The 18963-nt window shown below is 42.1% G+C and overlaps 1 protein-coding gene across 1 annotated transcript; it reads right to left on the bottom strand.

Moving 5' to 3' along the window:
* Positions 1–944: 944 nt before the first annotated feature.
* On the bottom strand, positions 945–3711 carry BCL2A1 (BCL2 related protein A1). The gene is made up of 2 exons (XM_042039646.1): positions 3165–3711; positions 945–1703 (listed from the first exon to the last, which is right to left on the bottom strand). The coding sequence occupies exons 1-2, from the start codon at positions 3582–3584 to the stop codon at positions 1599–1601; spliced, it is 525 nt and encodes a 174-aa protein (XP_041895580.1). The 5' UTR covers positions 3585–3711; the 3' UTR covers positions 945–1598.
* Between the last annotated feature and the right edge of the window lie 15252 nt (positions 3712–18963).

The following is an 18963-nucleotide window of genomic DNA, read 5'->3' as shown; positions in this document are numbered from 1 at the left end:
CACAGAACAACTCAGGCTGGAAGGGACCTTGAAAGCTCACGTGGCCCAACCTTTCCTGGAAAAGGGAGCCTAGATGAAACTATCTAGTGTCCTCTCAGTTGTATCCTGAAAAGTGCCAAGGAAGAGGGACTCTACCACATCCCTGGGCAGGTTGTTCTAGTAAACAATTGTTCTTACTGCAAAAACAAAGTCTTATATTGAGATGAAAGCCCATTACCAGAAGGGGCTGATTTGTTCTCTCAGTGTCATAAAGCCTGGATTTTCTACAGGATTTGTCTCAGAGAACAATGCTGTTGTGTGCCACAGGCAGCTGCTGGCTCAGTTTGGTTCACCTCCCAACATGTCTAAAAAAAGAAGAAGAGTGTTTAGACCCGGCCTTAGTTCCCTAATGGAAAGTCACTACAGCTGAGAAAACCGTTCTAGAATGAATTCTTGAAGAACTACTGTTTAGCCTTTGAAAGCAAATGGAATTTGAGTAAAAACATTAATTGCCCCAGACTGTAAAAACCTGGAAGTCTCTTATGTCACTCTCTGAATTTGCTGAGTTTTATGATATGTCCCAAAACACTTATACTGTCATCAGAGCTGATCCAGTTAATCCATTTTGCCACAAGATACCTGTTCCTTATACAAGCTACCAGATAGTACCTAAAAAGTACTACAGAAAATGAATGTCTTGACATCCATGGACATCAGGTCAAACCCATAAACTACTTGGATTTTCCAGTAGCATTGTGATAACTTTTCTAAGATTATCTTACTCAGGCAGATCTTTTCCCATGCTCCAGTTTTTTATGGAAAAAATGAGACCTTTAAAATACATATTTTAATGTATTTTCTTAAAATATTAGTGTATTTACACAAATTTCTCATTTAAAAAATATCCTGTACTTGCCTATTTTAAAATGTCTAGTTTAAAAAAAGTCAGCCAGATGACTACATCACACAAATATGAAAGAACATTCATTGTAGATGTGAGCAATTAAAAAAATACAGCACAAAAACACATACCATTGCATTAACAGTAAGTGAGTGCACGTTTTTAAGTTGCTAGCTCCCACAAACAGTCCTTCCCATAGAATTTGCTTAGTCTGTGTCAGTAACTTCTACTACCCACTTCAATATTGGAGTTCCCATTTTTTTTCTTCACAAACCACCCCCCCCCCCCCTTTTTCTTGTACAGAGGTTGCAATAAAATGCATTACAGTAGTATTTCATTTACAAAACAAATGACATAAAAAACTTGTTTCTTAACCCATTGGATTGTATTTCACTAAAACAATGTCCTTTCATGGAGATGCCAAAGAGATTCCAAGAGCTGTCTGCATGTGGAAAATGATCTCAAAGCAATCCTGCCTGGAAAGGTGGACTTGAATTCTGCATGATGTTGTGCAGATTCCCCTTTGGAAGGATCTCATCTTCAGATTTGGTAATTAGGATAGCATGTTAAACATTGTATTTAGTCAAAATAAATACAAATAAATTAAAAACAGATCAGGGAAGGAAATTATTCTCTTGTTGATATTGCTTGGAGGAAGGCTGAGAAGTGAAGCTTGTGGCAGTATCTAGGTTACACGTGAATGGCAGATCCTTTTACTTCAGTAGTACTTTTTGAACAAGGAAACAACAACTATGAGCAGGGCTGTGATTTTGGAGAAAGACAGTAGTGGTCTTCTTTCAAACTTTGTTAGGAAGCCATTTTCCTGTGGAAAAGAACAGGCACAGTCAGGGACAGTTTAAAAACAACATGTAGGGAAACCGCACCGCATCTGCTAGTGTCAGATTAACACAGTGCTGCAGCCCTGTGTGTTGAGGGACAGCTTCTCAGGGCTCCACCTCCAAAAGATGAATAGGGCTTTAAAATCAGTAGCTGGAAATAGCTGCACCTTGCTGAATGTTTGTTTTGTCTCCAAGTCAGGACTATGCTCTCACTGTGTAAATAGAAAACAAACATGAACTCTATCATCTGAGCCTACATCTTCCAGGAAGGTACAAGTACTATGTTTCTGGTGTAGTAATACACTCAGAAATATCTTCCTTTAAGCTTCCCTATTCTGGTGTGATGAGCCACCTGTTATGACAGAATGTTGCCAGGAGTTGATACTTCTCTTAAATAAAATTGACTCTATTTGAAAGAGATGGAAAGAGAAGCCTTTATAATAAATCCAATGCATCAAGGGGCCGTGAGTCACTATCACCTTTTCTTGCTGCTACAGACAGAGAAGGATTTAAACAAGCAGAAAGAAAAAAAACCAAAAAGCAAGACATGAAAAAATAAATCAGGGGGAAAAAAAGTAATAGGAAATATGAGAGAAGTGGGATGAGAGGGGGTGGAAAGATAAAGTAACATTTACATATAAGTAAAGGGAAAAAGTACCAAGGAAATAACTGACACTGGTGTCATTGATTCTCAGATTCCCCTAACTGCAAAAAAAAAAAAAAAAAAAGTATTGGCATGATGAAGCTTTGCAAAGCAAAACGGACTTTCCCTTCCTGGCAGAATTGGAATTTCAGCAGCTTGGCAAAATAGTCCACTTATTGGCAAGATTTTTTCTCAGCATTGACCATTCATAGATGGAAGTTCTAGGATTATCTCAGTCCAAACAGAAAAGATTTAACAGCAGTTGTACTTACCTGTACATTTGCTGTAAGTAAAACTGATTTAGAGGCTTACATAATGGCTTTGTTGAAATCCACAGCAGAAGTGCTGACCTGATTTGTGAGAATCACACCTGTGTATTCTTCCCTTACCTTGAACTTAAGTATTTTTGGACCAACTCCTCTATGAAAGCAGAATTGCTGCACTGACTTTAGGATGGCACTTAATTTTAGATTTAATAATGGAAATTTCAGGGTACGCCTAGTTTAACCTGCTTGGAGCAGGAGGCTGGACCAAATGATTTTCTAAGGTCCTTTTCAACCTGAATTATGATATGATCTTGTGATTCAAAATTGGCAAATGCCTTTTAAAAAGAAAGTTGTCTTTTCTTACTGTTCTGTTTAAAGCAGAAGAAAAGCTCTCACTGTAAGTCTCAATGAGAATTCCAGGCACCAAATATTAAACCAGCAAATGAAACCCTGAATAAAATTGTTTTGACAGTGTCTATACCAATAATAAAATGAAATCTTCTAATCTAGACTTTGGTGGAAAATGTGAAACTCACCCAGCCACCGTTTGCATCAATCCATTCGGCTTTGTTGTTTATGATGTACTCTGTGATGAAATAAGAGATCTCCTCCTTCTCTTCTGCAGTCAGCTGAACCCCATGCTCTTGAAGCTTCTTGGTGAGAAGACCTCCAAACGTAAATATGGTCATAATTCGTCCCCAGTTAGTATTTCCATCAGCAAACTTTTCCTCCATGACTCCATTGAAAATTCTCTTGGCAACAGCTACAGAGGTGATGTCAATCCTGTCCAGGAGTGGCCTGAGAGCTTCCTCGGTTTGGTCTTGCAGGGAAGATGCAATGCTTCTCAAGACATGAGCAACCCTGGTCTGGGCTGGCCCAAGATGTGATTCCTGGAGCACATATTGCAGATAATCCTGAGCTAAGTAATAAACGTAATAGAACTCAGCAGTTTCCATTCAATATGAAATGCAGAGAGCAGTTCACCTCTCTTAATCAGGGTTGGCAGTGAGCAGCCACAGGACATGCAGCCGGTTTTGTTTCGTCTGGTTTTGATGGAATCTTTCTGCTTTCACCACAGAATTTCCTGTAAAAGGTAGTGACTTAATGGTGTGCGTTGGGGAATATGTCACAGAGGAAATGAAAGAAAAAGTGTCTCCTTTTATGTCTTGAGTGATTTATTTCTCCAAGTAGTGTGATTCTAAAATTGACCAGATTTTACCACATTCTTTAGCAGCATAAATTGGTATTTCCTAGGGACTTTTGCTACACACCACTAGCAGAGGTTTGGCATTTAGCTTACAAAATTCCAAGAATGGTGTGTGCTAGCAAAGGTTAGGCATTTGGCTGGAAAAAACATGCCCAATAAGTGCATGCTGTTGGAGATGCAGCCCCCCCAGCACCCCCAGTCCAATCTCCTCGCTGCTGGGGTTAAGGCTGCAATCTGTATTGCAGGTTTATGGGTTATTTCTGGTCACAACTTTGTGAAGAAACTGGTAGACATTCTCAACAGGATGGAAGAATAGATAAACTTTCTTCAGCACTCAGGGAGTTTTACTGAAGTGCAAAAAGTGGAAGCACAACAGTGGTACAATTATGGATGGACAAAGGGGAAAGTCAGCTTTATAGCATTATCCCTGTTCCAGAGTGCTCTTCAAGGTCCTTCTTTGAAGATTTGAATGGGAAGCTTCAAAGATTTCTTTCCCCCATGGGGAGTTCTGCTGTAAAAGACATTATAAGTATAAAAGACAATGCTAATGCAGGCAGCATGTCAGAACATGGGATGGAAAATACGGGGCCAGTGATGTGTGATACCACCTGAATCTTTTAGGACAGGTAACAAAGAAGTATCATGATCCCTACAACTGCTCTTAGATTCAAATTTTCTGTCAAGCTGTTATTTTTGGGAGAAGAGGCAGGGGCATCTAGCCAGCTTTTTGCTTACAAACATCTTCTGAGGCAATCTGATCTTGCTAAAGGGCCAGGATATGTCTGTAGACAACATCACCCCATTGCAAAGGCTTCCAAAAACAGCAAGCAGTTTGATGTCTGGAGACTCCTCTCTTTCTCCATTACCCTTTCTTTATCCCTCTACTTCTTACCTGCCTCTCTTTCACTGCTCTTCCTTCTCTGAAAACAAAAGGCACTCCCAGCATCCCCCACCAACAGCTTTTCTTTGTCCCAGGAGTGGCTGTGAGCCTGTTTCCAGTCCTGGGTGCTCCCTGATGCTCAGACCTAAGAGGAGCAGAGCTGCGTGCCTGGTGGCCAGCACAGGGCTGCAGTCTCAGATGTCAGGATAGCACTGGCACCTAATTACACTGGGGAAAGCCTGTCTGGACTGTGATACTGCTCTGGTGTCAGCACACTGCTAACCTCAGCCAGCCCTGCAAAATGCGTGTGCTGCTGCTCTGACATCACAGTTTTTGCAGAAACTCATTGAGTAGACCAGGGTAGTTTTCCATTTCCTGCTCAGTTTTTTTTCTGTATGTGGTGAGTCTGGCCGAGAGTAACAGTCATCTTCCATCATAGCGGGGCTTGAAACCTCAAGCTAGAACCAGCACAGCATAGAAAGCTGGATCCCCCTCTTTCATACACTCATGTTCTTACCAAAGCTCATTTTGAAAGTTCAGAGGTCCCTATCCAATACCTGCAGCTGTTGCTTTGGCAGAGCTGTCAGGCTGACTTTGCCTTTGTTATGTTCAGTGATTTCAGCAAAATGCTAACATTTTATGAGGAATGCAAATGGAAAAAAAATAAAGGCTGTAACAGTCCCTAGCTCTTTCCAACTGGACAGGAATGTCTGGTGCAGAGGGAAGTCATTGCTCACCCAGCCAGCTCCCCTCCTGTCAGATGCTTGCTGTAAACAGGGCTGAGAGAGGTACTAGAGCAGACATCACAAGAATCCTCTTCCTATATAGCACAGTCTGTGAAATTATAGATCACTCCTGAATTTCTTAGTAATTGATTAATGAAAAGCTTTTTGTATTCTTTGAGAATATAAGTAATAGTTGAATATGAGAACAGTGAAAAATACCTAAGAAGACCAGTTTTGTTTTCTTCATCACTGACAGTAGCAGAGTACAGGCAGATGCAGATATTTCTTCATTAGTGGAGCATGTAGGATTCTGAGGGGAATGATGAAATAAGACTATGAACATGCCACCATTATTGAAAGAAATCAGTGTTAATACCTTGGCAATTTCAGTGCAAATTCTGCTACTTACAGTCCCTTGATTTCTTAAAGGGCTGTGAGGTGAAGCTGAGGGCTCAGCTCCCAGAATGGGGTGGCAGCTCTGAGCAGACAGCTCTAACAGCCAGCTGTGACACTGGTGACCAGAGCTCAGGATGGAGCTGTTGAAAATGCCCCAGGTCTCTCTCCTTCAATGTTTTCAATAGCATGCAGGGCAGGGTGCAGTTCCAAGTGTTGGATGTTCAGCAGCAGTGACAGTTTGTGTATCTATACACACAAGTGATAGTGGTAAACTCTGAACACTCTAAGAAATCAGCTTTGGCATCTCTTGCATCATGCCACTTTAATGCTTTGAGTCTCATTTTCTACATTAGACAGTGTCTTGCTTTCTTCTAGCAGACTTTATTCTCTTTTTGCAGTTGTAAGTGAATACCTCTAACATAATGAAACTCTACTTTGTCTCCTCTGTGCTGCATAGACTGCATTCTCATACACTGCACTGATTCCTCCTTGTTTTCCTCTTTGCTGAATATACCTTAGGTGTTAATTGTTAATAAAAGGCTTGAAACAGAAACCAGCTTGACAGGGAATCTCAAATGCAAACCCTCCCCTCTCTACTTGGCAATTGAAGTGGCTTCAGATACTTAGATTTAAATCTATGCCCTGTGGATTTCAATCCACATCCTACCCTAACCTGAAAAGGCTTATTTTTCCAGAACAGATGGGGACTGAGTCGACAGATCCTCATAAAATTGACTTGTGAGAGACGATGTTATCTCATCGTGTTCGAGACAAAACCAAGCCAAATAACAAAAGCTTTGCTGAGCTATCCGTGCTGCATCTGCTTTGCCGGAGTTGTTCCAGTTCCAGGTTATTGTGGGAACTGTGATTTTTTTGCCTGGAAGAACAGTCCGAGGCCTTAAGAAAACGATCAAAGATTTTTTTTTTTTTTTTCCTGCTTTTCTTCCCTTTTTGATGTCCACACCGGCATGATTTTTTTTTCTTCTTTTTTTTTTTCTTTTTGCGTGGTATTGGATCTCATTGCGAAAGAACGGTTCGGTTCACTTGTAGCTTTGCAGCTGTCCTGCCCTGCCCTGGTAGGAGACTCGGGGAGGCTTTTTGGTGGCTTTTCTTTGCTGCGCTGGGGCCGCTTGCCCAGTGGAGTGCTGACATCTAGTCGCAGCCGGCCGCGCTGCAGCGCCGGGGGAGCTGTGCCGCACATCCGCGATTTTGGGCTCTCTGTGCAGCAAAGACCTGAAGTCCCATGGGATGGGGACGCAGCTAAGTGAAGAAGTGATACTGTGTTTCCCGAAGAAAGCCGGCCGTGCCCCGGGCTGCAGCCAAAGCAGCGCGGGCAGCGGATCGAGGGAGGGATTCTCCCTCTCGGCGCTGGTGGGACGCTGCTGCAGTGCTGTGTCCATCTCTGGGGTCCCCGCGGCAGGAAGGACATGGACCTGTTGGATCAGGTCCGGAGGAGGCCACTAAGTTGATTAAATGGATGGACCATGTCTCCTATGAGGAAATTGGGATTGTTCAGCCTGGAAGAGAAGGCTTAGGGGTGACCTCGTTCCAGCCTTCCAGAGCCTGAGGGGTGCCTACAGATGGAGAGACACTATTTACAGGGACATGGAGTGACAGGACAAGGGGGAATGGCTTAGAACGGAAAGATGGTAGGTGTAGATTAGATATTAGTAAAAAAATCTTTACTGTGAGGGTGGCGAGACACTGGAACAAGTTGCCCAGAGAAGTTGTTGCTGCTTCATCCCTGGAAGGGTTCAAGGCCAGGTTGGATGGGGCTTTGAGCAGCCTGGTCTAGTGGAAGGTACCCCTGCCAACAGCAGGGGGGCTGGGACTAGGTGATCTTTAAGGTCCTTTCCAACCCAGACCGTTCAGATTTTCTCTGATTCTATGATTTCTGCCAGCCAGGATACATCAAAGCCTCCTGTCCAAAGCATGGAAAGGTCATCTCCATAAATTTTGGGAGCAGTTAACTTCAAAACACTTAAGACCATCTCCTAATGTTTCTTGGATGGAGACAAAATAGCAGGAGCCTGGATCTCAATTTCTGTGGCAATTGAAAGAGAGACTTTGACCCACCTTGCATTCTGTGGGTCAGGCATGCACTGAAGGCACTGAAGGATGGGAGGATGCAGCTGGTTTTGCATCCTCTGGGCCAACTGAGGCGTTCTGGGATAATTGGAAAGCCAAAGTGGTCCCTGGCATAAACTAAAGCAGGTAACTCCTCCAGCTTCCTGTTGAGCTGTGGTGCCATCTAGAATGACTGAGGGCTGAGCAATATGGCATCAGCTCTCTCCTGCTCCCAAAATACCACACAGCAAAGGCTGGGAGGGGGGATCAAATGGAGGTGCTCCGTTGCTCAAACATGAGAAGATGGTCATTCAGCTCCCGTATGACTCCTCTGTAGCACTCAGAGACCTGAGGGAACTGTAGGAATGGCCAGCTTTGGCTGTGTTACTCAGGATTCAGCTGCTGCCTCGTCATTTCCCCTGGTAACTCATCTCAAGTCAGAGCCTGTTTTCTTCTGAACCCCAGGTTCTGTCATCACCATGAGTCAAGGAGCAGCCAAACATACTTCTCCACTGTGCATGTGTCACGGGTCATCGTGTGCATGTGTGCAGACACATGCTCTACATTCTCATAAGCCTTTCCAAATGTTTATCTCGGATTAGGAGAATTTGAACACATAGTCATAGATGCCAGCAGTGAGCCACAGAAATGTAAAGGTCCCTAAGCTTCCCAGACAATGGAGCATGAACAAGTAGTGGAAGAAGCTTAGCGAGTTCTTGCAGATGCCAGCAGAAACACTGAAGTCAGCTCCATGGCTGAAAATACTTGCTCCCAGAAGGGGGAAAAAAAATCTGCTTCTGAGTATTCATGAAATAAGAAGGCAAGAGCTCATGCCTCAAAATGGTGATCAAAACTTTGTGTGTCCCTTGCACCCACGAGTCAAGGGTGGTCTTGAGTTTTGGTTCATTCTCCTGTGGCAGGTGAACATGTGCACAGTCATTTGTGATTGATCAGCAGCTTTAGTTCAGATCTGTGTCTTTCAGCAACATAATTCTGCCAGGAGAGACAGGCATTCAACACCTAAACCTATTTTAGACACTGGTGATACTCAAAATGTGGTGAGACAGCTTTTCAGTGACATTATCTGAGCCTTGCTTAGCATACAGAGAGTCCCACTGGATCCCAGTTCCAAAATATGAACAAGATTTAGGTCAAGAGTTTCCACTGAGCATGGATAGGATAGATACAGGTGCCCATTTCCTTTAGGTGTCTTTGGAGAAAAAACAAAAAGCAGCTATTCATTGAAGCTACTAACAGTTTAAAGCTAGGCATGCTTTTAAATTCTTTGCTGCTTTATTTTCCAAGAGAAGCTTATGTGTCTCATGTTTTTAAAATAAATCACTTTAAAATTCAAGCTCACTTTACCAGTTACAAGTTACCTGGGTGCCTTGGAGCTTTGCAGTCCTCGACATCAGCCCTCCCAGGAGTGTGCTTGCTTCCATGCTTCTCCATCTTTTAAATCAGCCCTGCATCTGCTCCTGCACTTCTCCATTATTTAAATCAAGGCTGCATCTGCTCCTGGTACTACTTGTAACCTTTGCCCTGGGTCAAGTGTTAGTGATCCATAGATTAAATATCTTTTCTTTAGAAGATAATGTATTCTCTTAATAAATCATTTCACCCCCCTTTTTCCATATCCCCTCTGTTGATGGCCCTATAAAAGAGGGTTGCAGCAACACTGGTATTTCTGCTATAAATTCCTCTTCATGGAGGTTCATAACTCATCTTTGGTTTGTTTTACATGCAGGGTTCCAGTTTAGGGGCACATTTGTTTTTATTCCCCTTTCAAATTGTTTTGAAATATTTCAAGTTATAAAATAGACAAAAATACAAATGTACAGTGTATAGATATTTTCCTCTTTTGTAAGCAATCCAGATCTTTGGATGGAAATTATGATTAGGAAATGAATGTGTAATGGGATTTCAAATTTTCATATGTTCTAAATAAATATTGGTGTTACAACACATATCTGAACCCTAATTCAGTAATTTTACTACAGTTTTATTACCTTTTCAAATATGTATTTGCATGAAAATGTCATGGTGCTAGTGCCTACTGCTTGCAGACTGCTTTTTAAAATAAAAATTTTAAAAAACCCTTCATGTAAAAGAAAGAGAAAGACATAGACTACATTGCTGTTTGGTAGGACTTTTCTGAAGTCTAAAATCAGTTGGTGTGAAGGTCATTCCATCCATCTATAGCCTAAGAAACTGGGCTCCATGTGGTAGAATAAAATCTCCTGCATTACTCAACTGCAAGGAAGAATTTGTGAACTTAATATCCCAAAAGACCCTTCTGGAGCATTCTTCAGCCCTAACTGCATTTCTCATTTTCCTGATTTGCACCATTGCAGCAGACACTTGGCTGTTGGCACTGTGCAGTATTTTCAAACGATTATGTGTAAATTGCTGCAAATTATAGCAAGAAATTAGCTGTAACTCCCATGGCATATTTTTATCCTTGTGTTTATTACGATTTTCTAATCCTCCAAAAAGCATGCTGAGATGGCATTTCTGTGCTCCTAGGAGAAGGCTGTGAGCAGAAATAGCAAACTAATCTGTCTCCCCAGGTATTTATACCACATTCATCGCTGTGCTGTCTGAGCATGTAACACTGTCCCCTTGATCTTTTTAAGTGAAATGATGTCCTGCTAAATAAGTGTGAAGGAAGCTGATGCTACCGTGACTAGTTATCCAAACCTGCTGCCATTCTCTAACCAAAGCAGAATAAAAAGTGATTTGCTTTTGAGCTCATCTTTTAATGACGGATCTTTACAGTGCTCTGTGCTTTGAATTGCATTTGTCCATCTTCATTGCCATGGCTGTGTACAGAGCCTGGGGTCATCAAAGGAATTAAGCCTGTAAGCATCTTAGCAGTGATACTGATCCCAGGGCCTGCTCAGGCCCTAAAATGCTCTGTCTTTAAGAAAGCTGAATTCTTTTAGACCCTTCCAAATAACCTCAACTTTTGCCAGCTGTTACAGGCAATAAAGCAACACCGAAATGCCCCAGCCAGGAGTGGGGGTTGTTCTGTGCTGGGAGTTTACCTGCCCAAGCCAGGAGGAGTGTCCTGCCCCAGCTCACTGAGCGTGGGGAGAGGCACTGAGCCAACACAAACCCCACTGGTCTCACGTAACAGCAGGAGTGGGACTATGATGATCTTTCATTAGGCAACAGTGAGGCTGATTGCCTTTAATCTGGGAGGCATTTTAATGGCCATCGGTAGCAAGAGCAAGCAAACTCCATACCAGCAGCTCAGTGCATGTAATTCTGAGTTTTCACAATAAAACCCCAGAATACCCACTCATCCTCAGCAGACTTTACCTTTGTATCAATCTGGGACTAGATTCTTGGCATGCCAGGGAATTATGCATCATAATGACTTAATCAAGGGCTTTCACAGTGTATTCTGGAGCTGAGAAACCTTTTTAAACCCAAATGCAGATGGAAGCTTGGACCCAGCAGCGAGTGCTTTGCTCATGAAGTCAGAGGAGCTCTGCACAGACTGACCCCCCGTGCCTCTGCAAAGCTCTATTGATTTTGGTAACTTCATCTGTGCAGGGATGTGAATCTATTTACAGGGAGCTAAATGAAGCCTAAAGTTATCGATTTTCAAGAGCAAAGAACTTTAGTTAAAAATCTCTTATGTTTTCTTAATTATTCCTGATTTTGAAAACATGGCATCACAGCAGAGTAATGATATTAAAAAGCAACAGTAAATAAATCAGCCAGTTGCACGTGATTTAATGCAGTAAGGGCAGAGAGAATGGGACTGACTGGATTAGACAAGGTTTTTATTTGCTCTTTGTGCTGGATAACTGTTAATCACTCAATGAGAAACGCATTTCCAATGGCCAGTGCTCAAGCAACATAAATAATAGCAACATCCTTGTTTCTCCTTTGCCCTCAATCTCCTTTTGGAGGCTTGACAATAAACAGCCATTCCCAATCTATTCCGTAACTCAGAATCCAGACCCAAAAAGCCCCCATGAAATGTAATTAGTTTACTTTACTTGTCTCTCCTTTATATTCCTGAGCTAATAAATGGCCACTGCAGTTCCAGAGGGAGTCAATTTTCTGGCTGCCTACAGGGGGTTGAGAGTTGTTGTCTCACTTGAGCACAACTCAGTTCTTTGAGGGATGTATCGGCAAGGGCCCGTGTTTGCTACAAAAGGTGGCAAGACACGAAATCTGGAATCATTATATCCAGGGTAAAACTTGGTGTTCCTATGGTGTGGCAGACCTCTTAACCTGCTGAGTTTTGGTTCCTTCGTCTATTGGATGGGCTTCTCCAAAAGATTTGCTGACTCTGGCAATGCAATTTAACTTTCTAGTTATGCCTGCATGTCCTTGAGAAAACCACTGGTCTCTCTATGACCCAGTTCCCCACTTCTAAAACAGAGGAAATTTGAGAGTTACATTCAGGTCTGTGCCTGTTGCCTGTATTTAGCAGCCTTCCCAAGGAGGTCTGTTGGGACAGGGGGGTTCTGTATGTGGTGCCTCAGCTGGGCTGGACCGAGCTCAGGCTATTGATGATGTTAACTGTGCAGCCACAAGCTCAGTGGAGCTGAAGCAGGTAAGAGCTGACTCACAGGTGCATCACTCCAGTCATTTGCCATCTGTGTGTGAGTCAGAGCCCTAATATTTGTTTTCCATCCTTTGTTGGAAGTCACTGGAGCTGTTTATTTATGCAGCAGTTGGCACGCTGGGACCTTAATCCCAGCCAGGCCTAGGTGCTGGTTTAATACATAGCCTAATGTAGCATGTTGTGGAGTGAGAGGCTGGCTTTGGCATTTATGTGTATGTGTGTGTATATGTCTTGAATCCCATTTTTCTCCCACATGACATTGTAGATAGCAGCTAGATCTGCCTTAGAGATGCCAAAGATGTAGAACTCATAATTCTTTGGACGCGTTTTGGTTAAGTCACCTAAGATTGAGTGCTAGTGAGGCAACCTGAAAGGCAGTTTTATCAAGTTCATCTTTTCAAATCACTTTTATTTCACAATATGGCTTGCTAGCTGTAAAATTATTCCATTAAACTTACCACACTCTGAAGCAATTTTTTTTTCTTGTGCATTGATCTTTGATCCAAGGTACTTGCTCCTGAAAACATTCTTCCTTTTTAACCACTTAGATAGAAGTTAATTTTGCATAAATTGGAAATTGGTGTAGAACAGCATTTCTTTTGTATTCTGTCCTTTGTTATTTGCTAATCACTTTTTCTGGATAGTCACTTTGTGAGTGGATTTCTATTCAGTCATGGTCAGATTCTTTATAGTGTGCTAAACTAATTTGTTGTCTAGCTCTCCAAAATGGTTTAGAATTATAGATTTCATAAAAGGGTAAAAAATCTCATTTTAAAATAAAGAAATGGTTTTGCTAGTATGTAATATTTGGCAAATTGGAAACAATTGTAATAACAATAAACTACATTTATTGTTAATTAACTTGTAATCTAATGGAAACTAATCTCCCCTGGAAGGTAAAAACAGAATACACTTGCATGATGTAGTCAGGTTTTCTGCTTATGGTGTCCAGCTGGATACCCAACAAAGAAAATGTCTGGGGGTTTATTGCAGCAATTCCTTGCCAAACAATGCTCTCTCCATTAGCCATGGCTTCATGTGAAATCAGGAGGCGTTTTAGATGCATTGTGGACCTCTAGCTATTGTTTCTCTTTGAGACATTGTTTTCATCCTAAAACATCCGTGCTGTCCTGTCCTCTTTCTTCCTTTCTGCGGATTTACAGCCCTGTCCTGCAGCCTCACGTGCACGTGTGAAGGTTTCCTGCATGGAGGGAGGTAGAATGCAGCTGCAGGATCCAACCTGGACAGCTTCTAGCTCAATTCTAAAGAGTTCTGAACACTTCTGAGGAAGAGGGGCTGGGTAACAAAGTGTGGCCCAGAAGCTCACAGTCCTGGATAGGGTTCAGCAAACATGCTCCCTAATTCCTGGTGATGTTAGCAAGACAAGAATGCCGAGACAAACATTTACAACCCCAGTAATACACTGAAAATTGTGTTCTGATGTGCAAATTGACTCGGTAAAAATGCTACTTCCAAGCTGCAGGAAGCTGCTCTCACTGAGTCCTGACCAAATGTAAGCAGTTTACAAGCAAAAGTACAATATTTATTTCTTAGCTGCCAGCCATATAAAGGGGCAATGCTCTGGGTTGGTTGCCCTGTAGCCCATGTAGTCGTTTCCCCAGGTAGGTGTTGTAGTCTTGACTTGGTAATGCTTTGCTTCTGCTTTGTATTTGCAACAGGGTGGTTGCAACTGGATGTGAAAAAGGTCAGAATAGGTTCCTTCCTTCTGATAAATGTACACCTGCTGGAATTGGAGCATGCAGCCTGCCCTCTTTGATAACACAAAGCAGAGATTTTCAGTTATTGCCTTCTGTGTGTAGCTCATGAATGAGCTAAGACAGGCTCTGCTAGCTAGATGAACCCTCACAGTTTTATAATTTCATTCCTTTTAATGGTTTTGCAGAAATGTAACACTCCAGAGCGTTCGATTCACGCATGCCTCGCAACAACTGCTGTGGTTCCTTCTCCCAGAGCATTCCCCCTTGGCTCTTGCACTGGCCCTGGAGCTACCTGAGTGTTGGTGCAGTAGGGTTGTAAACCTCCTTTCTACCCTGAGGCACCTGTTTGATGTTCAGCCAAAGTTTGTTCTGTACCACTGGTAAGTTTTACAGAGGGTTCAATGGTTGAACAACTGAAATGGTAGATAAGAATTTCACCATCAAAGCTAAATACCTTCACTGGGGGTGTCTTTGTGACTGTGTTTCTATATGTCCCTGTACTTATTTGAGTTAGGGTATGGTGACAAAACCTTCTGTCATCATTAACACTATGTGAACATTAACACTACTGATTTCTCCAGCCTCCATCTCCCCCTTTATTAAAGTTTGGTTATTTTGATACCTTCTGACATAAATAGATGAAGAAGAATGCTGAGTCAGCCACAGCCTTTTTACTATGAATAAGTGACTGCATCAGTTTTGACTCCTAAGGAATTTGTAGAAATTTATTTCTAGAGACCAGTTGAGCTATCATCCTCCAGAAAAGTAAATTATAGCAATTGGTTTCAATAATTACAGTGCTTTTAATTTGGCACATTGTCCTTTTGTCATCACAGGGTTTCTTCTTGCGTGAGGAGCCTGAAGAAAGGGAATATTGACATTTGAGTGATTAAAATCTGGGAAAGTTTACCTTCAGTATGTCTGTAGCATCTCTGCATAGACAAAACAATATACTGAAGTTAAAAAGATTATTAAGGCAATACTGTGCAGGGAAATTTTAGTGCCAAGAGTTTAGCCATGTATGTCTGACCATATTAATGGGAATCCTACTGCTAAATCCCTGTGCACCCTGGTACATAACTTACCTAATGATTTCAGTTAAGCACAAAAAACAAGCACCATCTGAAACTGTTTGACTTACAGTGCTTGATGCACGGGAGCCAGAGAGAAAGCAGCACTGGCAGTGTGAGTATCTCAGTTCCCAGTACTGGGACTGAGGGGAGAAGATGAGCTTTAGGATAAGCATATTCTGGGACATCAGTGCACACTGCAATGGATTCATGGTACAGGCTTTGGATTCAGCTTTTATCCTGCTGTGGGGGATGGACCTTTCTTACCCTCGGTCTCAAGAGTCCAGTTGGGCAACACCTGTTTGATTTAAGCTCCTGGCTTCAAAAATGGCACTCAACTGTAAACTCCAGGAAATGTTTAATGTGCAAAGAATTTGCCGTTAGATCCAATTTGGACATACACCACTACTTTTACGGTGAATTTTTCCTGTATCTTCCCTGTATGTGGGATTTCATGTTTGGTGTATGCTGGTTTGGTGTTTCCCATCTGCCTTTGGCAATAGTTTTTCAAGGGAAGGTCTGATTAGTTGTCCTCCCTTGTGGTACAGTTCCTCTCATGTAATGATAGGTTATACAGGCAGCATGATATGGATGGTCTGTTAGGAATTATCTGCTATTTCAGGTAATAACTAAGTCCTCGCATAACTACATATAGCAACACAGTGAATTTTTAAAAGTGACATAATGGAAGAATTTCTCACCTTCCCTATTTTCAGCCCTGATCTTCTAATCCTTCAAGTATACGTGGCAGAGCCAGCCACAAAACAGAAGTTAGAGCAGACTGTGGGAATGCACTAATGATGCCACATCTCTCTAAGTCCAGTAAAATGCTTCATATCCTCCTACTACCCTTGGAAATGATTTGCTGTCTGTTAAATAAAGTGGTATTATCTGCATTACAAATCAGACATCAGCAAAGCACCTACACGTCCCTGGCTGAAGGCTGCCTGTCATCCACCTTCCCACACGTATCATGTGTTTGGGCTGTAGTGAGTAAAGCTGTGTGTGCTCAGGTCCTGAGCCAAAGGGAACTGGGCTTCACAAGTCACTGGACTGCTTAGGAAATATTTTAGAGAAATTCATGCACTGCTAGAAATGAACCTTCCAAGTCACAGCCTTGTCCCTGAGCTCAGTTGGAAATATTGTGCCGAGCATGGTCACAGGGAATCTAATGCTTGTGGAAGTGCCATCATCACTCACAAGTGATGAAACGACCACAAAATACTTTGGAGCATATTTTTACAAGCAGCAGCATATCAGCTCTTATGTCCTCATCAAATTCCAAATCAAGCAATTACCTTGCAATTCCAAATGGCAATATTATTGTTTGCTTCATTACCTGCTGCGCTTGCTAATGCTGTTTGTGCAGGATGGTCACTATTTCTCCAGCTTAGCAGCAGTCACGTTTTAGCAATGAGCAAAAAGACCCATTATCAGCCTTGCACAGCACCTTGGATCTCTTCAGGATGAATAGTGCAATATAAATGTAGAGGATTATTTAAAAACCCATTGCAAACACTTCTAGCATATTAGCCATAATAATAGTCTGACTGTTTTATTTGGCAATAATCCTATTCCTTCATCAAGATACAGTACCTGGTGCATGTACTCGCAGACCAACCGACTGGCTCATAAAATAGCAGGGTGGCAAAATTATCAGGAAAAACAGTGATGTGTTTTTATATTGCTGTAAGTTATGGGTGTGTAATAAAAGGGGAACATGAAGTTCTTGAGCCAGTAAGCGTAGAGGTGAGGGGTTTACAGCAGCTGTAAGTCCTGAAGTGTGCATTTAATACTGCACAGTTTTTAGCTGTTCAGCCTGATTTTTGTGTACTGGACTAATAACAATAAAGGTGAAGCAGATAATGTAAGAGCTGGAAGCTGTAGCAAGGCAATGTTTTCTTTGAGAAAAGAGCAAAGGGAGATGTGAAACACTTCAAATAAAAAATAAAAATGTACAGGCCTCCGTAAGAGCACAAATGAGGCATTGGCCTAAATTCACTACACATGTGGTTTATTGAAATCTGAGGAGCAATCCAGAGAAAAGTTCACTTTGATATTTAAGCAACATAGCCATAATAATACAATTACAACTGATGTAGTTTCTATGACACTTAATTTCTAATCTAGTGCTTATTAACAAATCTGCAGCCACTCTACAAAGGGGGAATGAGTCATGGCAGGGTGCCAGCATTGACAAAAGCAGATATATCATATTCATTGACACCTCTGAATTTTATATATATATATAAGTGTTGATAATACTCATCACTATTCACCAAACAATCCCTGAACAAATGATGCCTGGGGATCTGTGCAACTGGCTGCTTGTTAAAACTTTATTTTTCAGCCAAACATTGGTTTAACATGAGAAAAACCTCCCTGGAAGGGTTTCCTGAGTTGTGCTCTTGTGCTGACTGGTAAAAAGTTTGGGTGTTTGTGTGCTGTGTGCACTCAAGGCTGGCAGAAGCTCTACAAAGGAGACTTGTACTGGGCTCCAAACTCAGCTCAGTCCTGGAGCAGAGCATTTTAGGCTTAAGTACAATGATTTTTAGAAGCATCTCCATAAATATATTGTGATCTTTAGCCTTTCTGTTGCTGATTCAGTGAAGCATGGAAGAGAGGCGAGGTGATCCTTCATCACCTTGCCAGCTACTCAGCTGAGTGGGTGGGCTTGCCAACTGAGCAAACCTCAGCTCACAGATCTTCCTTAGCTCCTGATTGTTTGTTCCTAAAGAGAAGCCTGGAGAGGAGCAGATCCTGGTATCTACATATGGCTCAACTAATTAAGAGATGCTTTAGGCATAGAGCTAATCAAGCCTTAGAGCAGCTCTGTGCTGCAGATGCTTCTTTTCTGTAACTACAATGGGGCTCCGTCATTCACCTCCTGTGAACGATGGGGTTTCTCCCATCACAACTATTGTCACCAGGGAAGAAAGTGTTACTCAACACAAGTAAATGTGACAGCAGCTGGGTCTATAGTTAAGTCTAATCTGCTCTGAAGTGAGAACTGACATAGGCCTAACCCTGCTGGATGAGTCAGTGGCAGAATCAGGGCAAGAAGAAGAATCCCTTATTACCAGCTCTGCGATATAAACACACGCCTTCCCTCTGCCTTCCCAACCCTTCATTAGAACAGCGGTAGCAGTTAGATTTAGTTTATTTTTTTTCTCAAGATGAACTTTCACCTATTTTTTGAGTTGGGCAGGAATCCTTCTTCTCCTTGCCTTGCTCTTCCTCATCTTTCTCTCTTCCTATAAAGCGCTAGACTGTCAGGCTCCTCACGTTTGCCAACATGGAACAAAAATTGCTAAGAAATACAAATGCTTCATGTTTGCTTGGATGCCCCATACCTGTCACTTGGGTACAGCTCTTGTAGCTGCATTTCATTCTTTGTGGGGCACTGCAGCCCCACATGAACATTTAAAAGCTGTGAGTCAGGCCTCCAAGAAAAGTCATGCATGACTTAAAATCACAAGGTTGATCAAAAACAATAAAATGCATATTTTCAATTTGCCTTTGGGTTTTCTAAGGTTTATGAGGCACACCCATTTCATGTCTTCAAGCCCTTCTTTGCAATCATTAAGGCTAGAAATTCATTTGTCATGAGCTACACATAATTCTTGTTTTCAGAAAAACAGGAAATATTATGAGACCTAATGGCCAGAATTGGAAGCACTGGTG

This window comes from Corvus kubaryi, unplaced genomic scaffold, assembly GCF_017639235.1.
Source record: "Corvus kubaryi isolate FWS band 111438036 unplaced genomic scaffold, C.kubaryi_AGA036_p1.0 37394, whole genome shotgun sequence".
NCBI classification, from domain to species: domain Eukaryota; kingdom Metazoa; phylum Chordata; class Aves; order Passeriformes; family Corvidae; genus Corvus; species Corvus kubaryi.
This window is presented reverse-complemented; position numbering and strand designations above follow the sequence as displayed.

Bases quoted from the DNA above. Each gene is read 5' to 3' on its own strand.
- BCL2A1 (XM_042039646.1), bottom strand. From the start codon at position 3,584: ATGGAAACTGCTGAGTTCTATTACGTTTATTACTTAGCTCAGGATTAT. The intron at 1,704-3,164 runs GTGAGTTTCACA...TCTTTTCCACAG, and splicing joins TTGATGCAAACGGTGGCTGG to GAAAATGGCTTCCTAACAAA.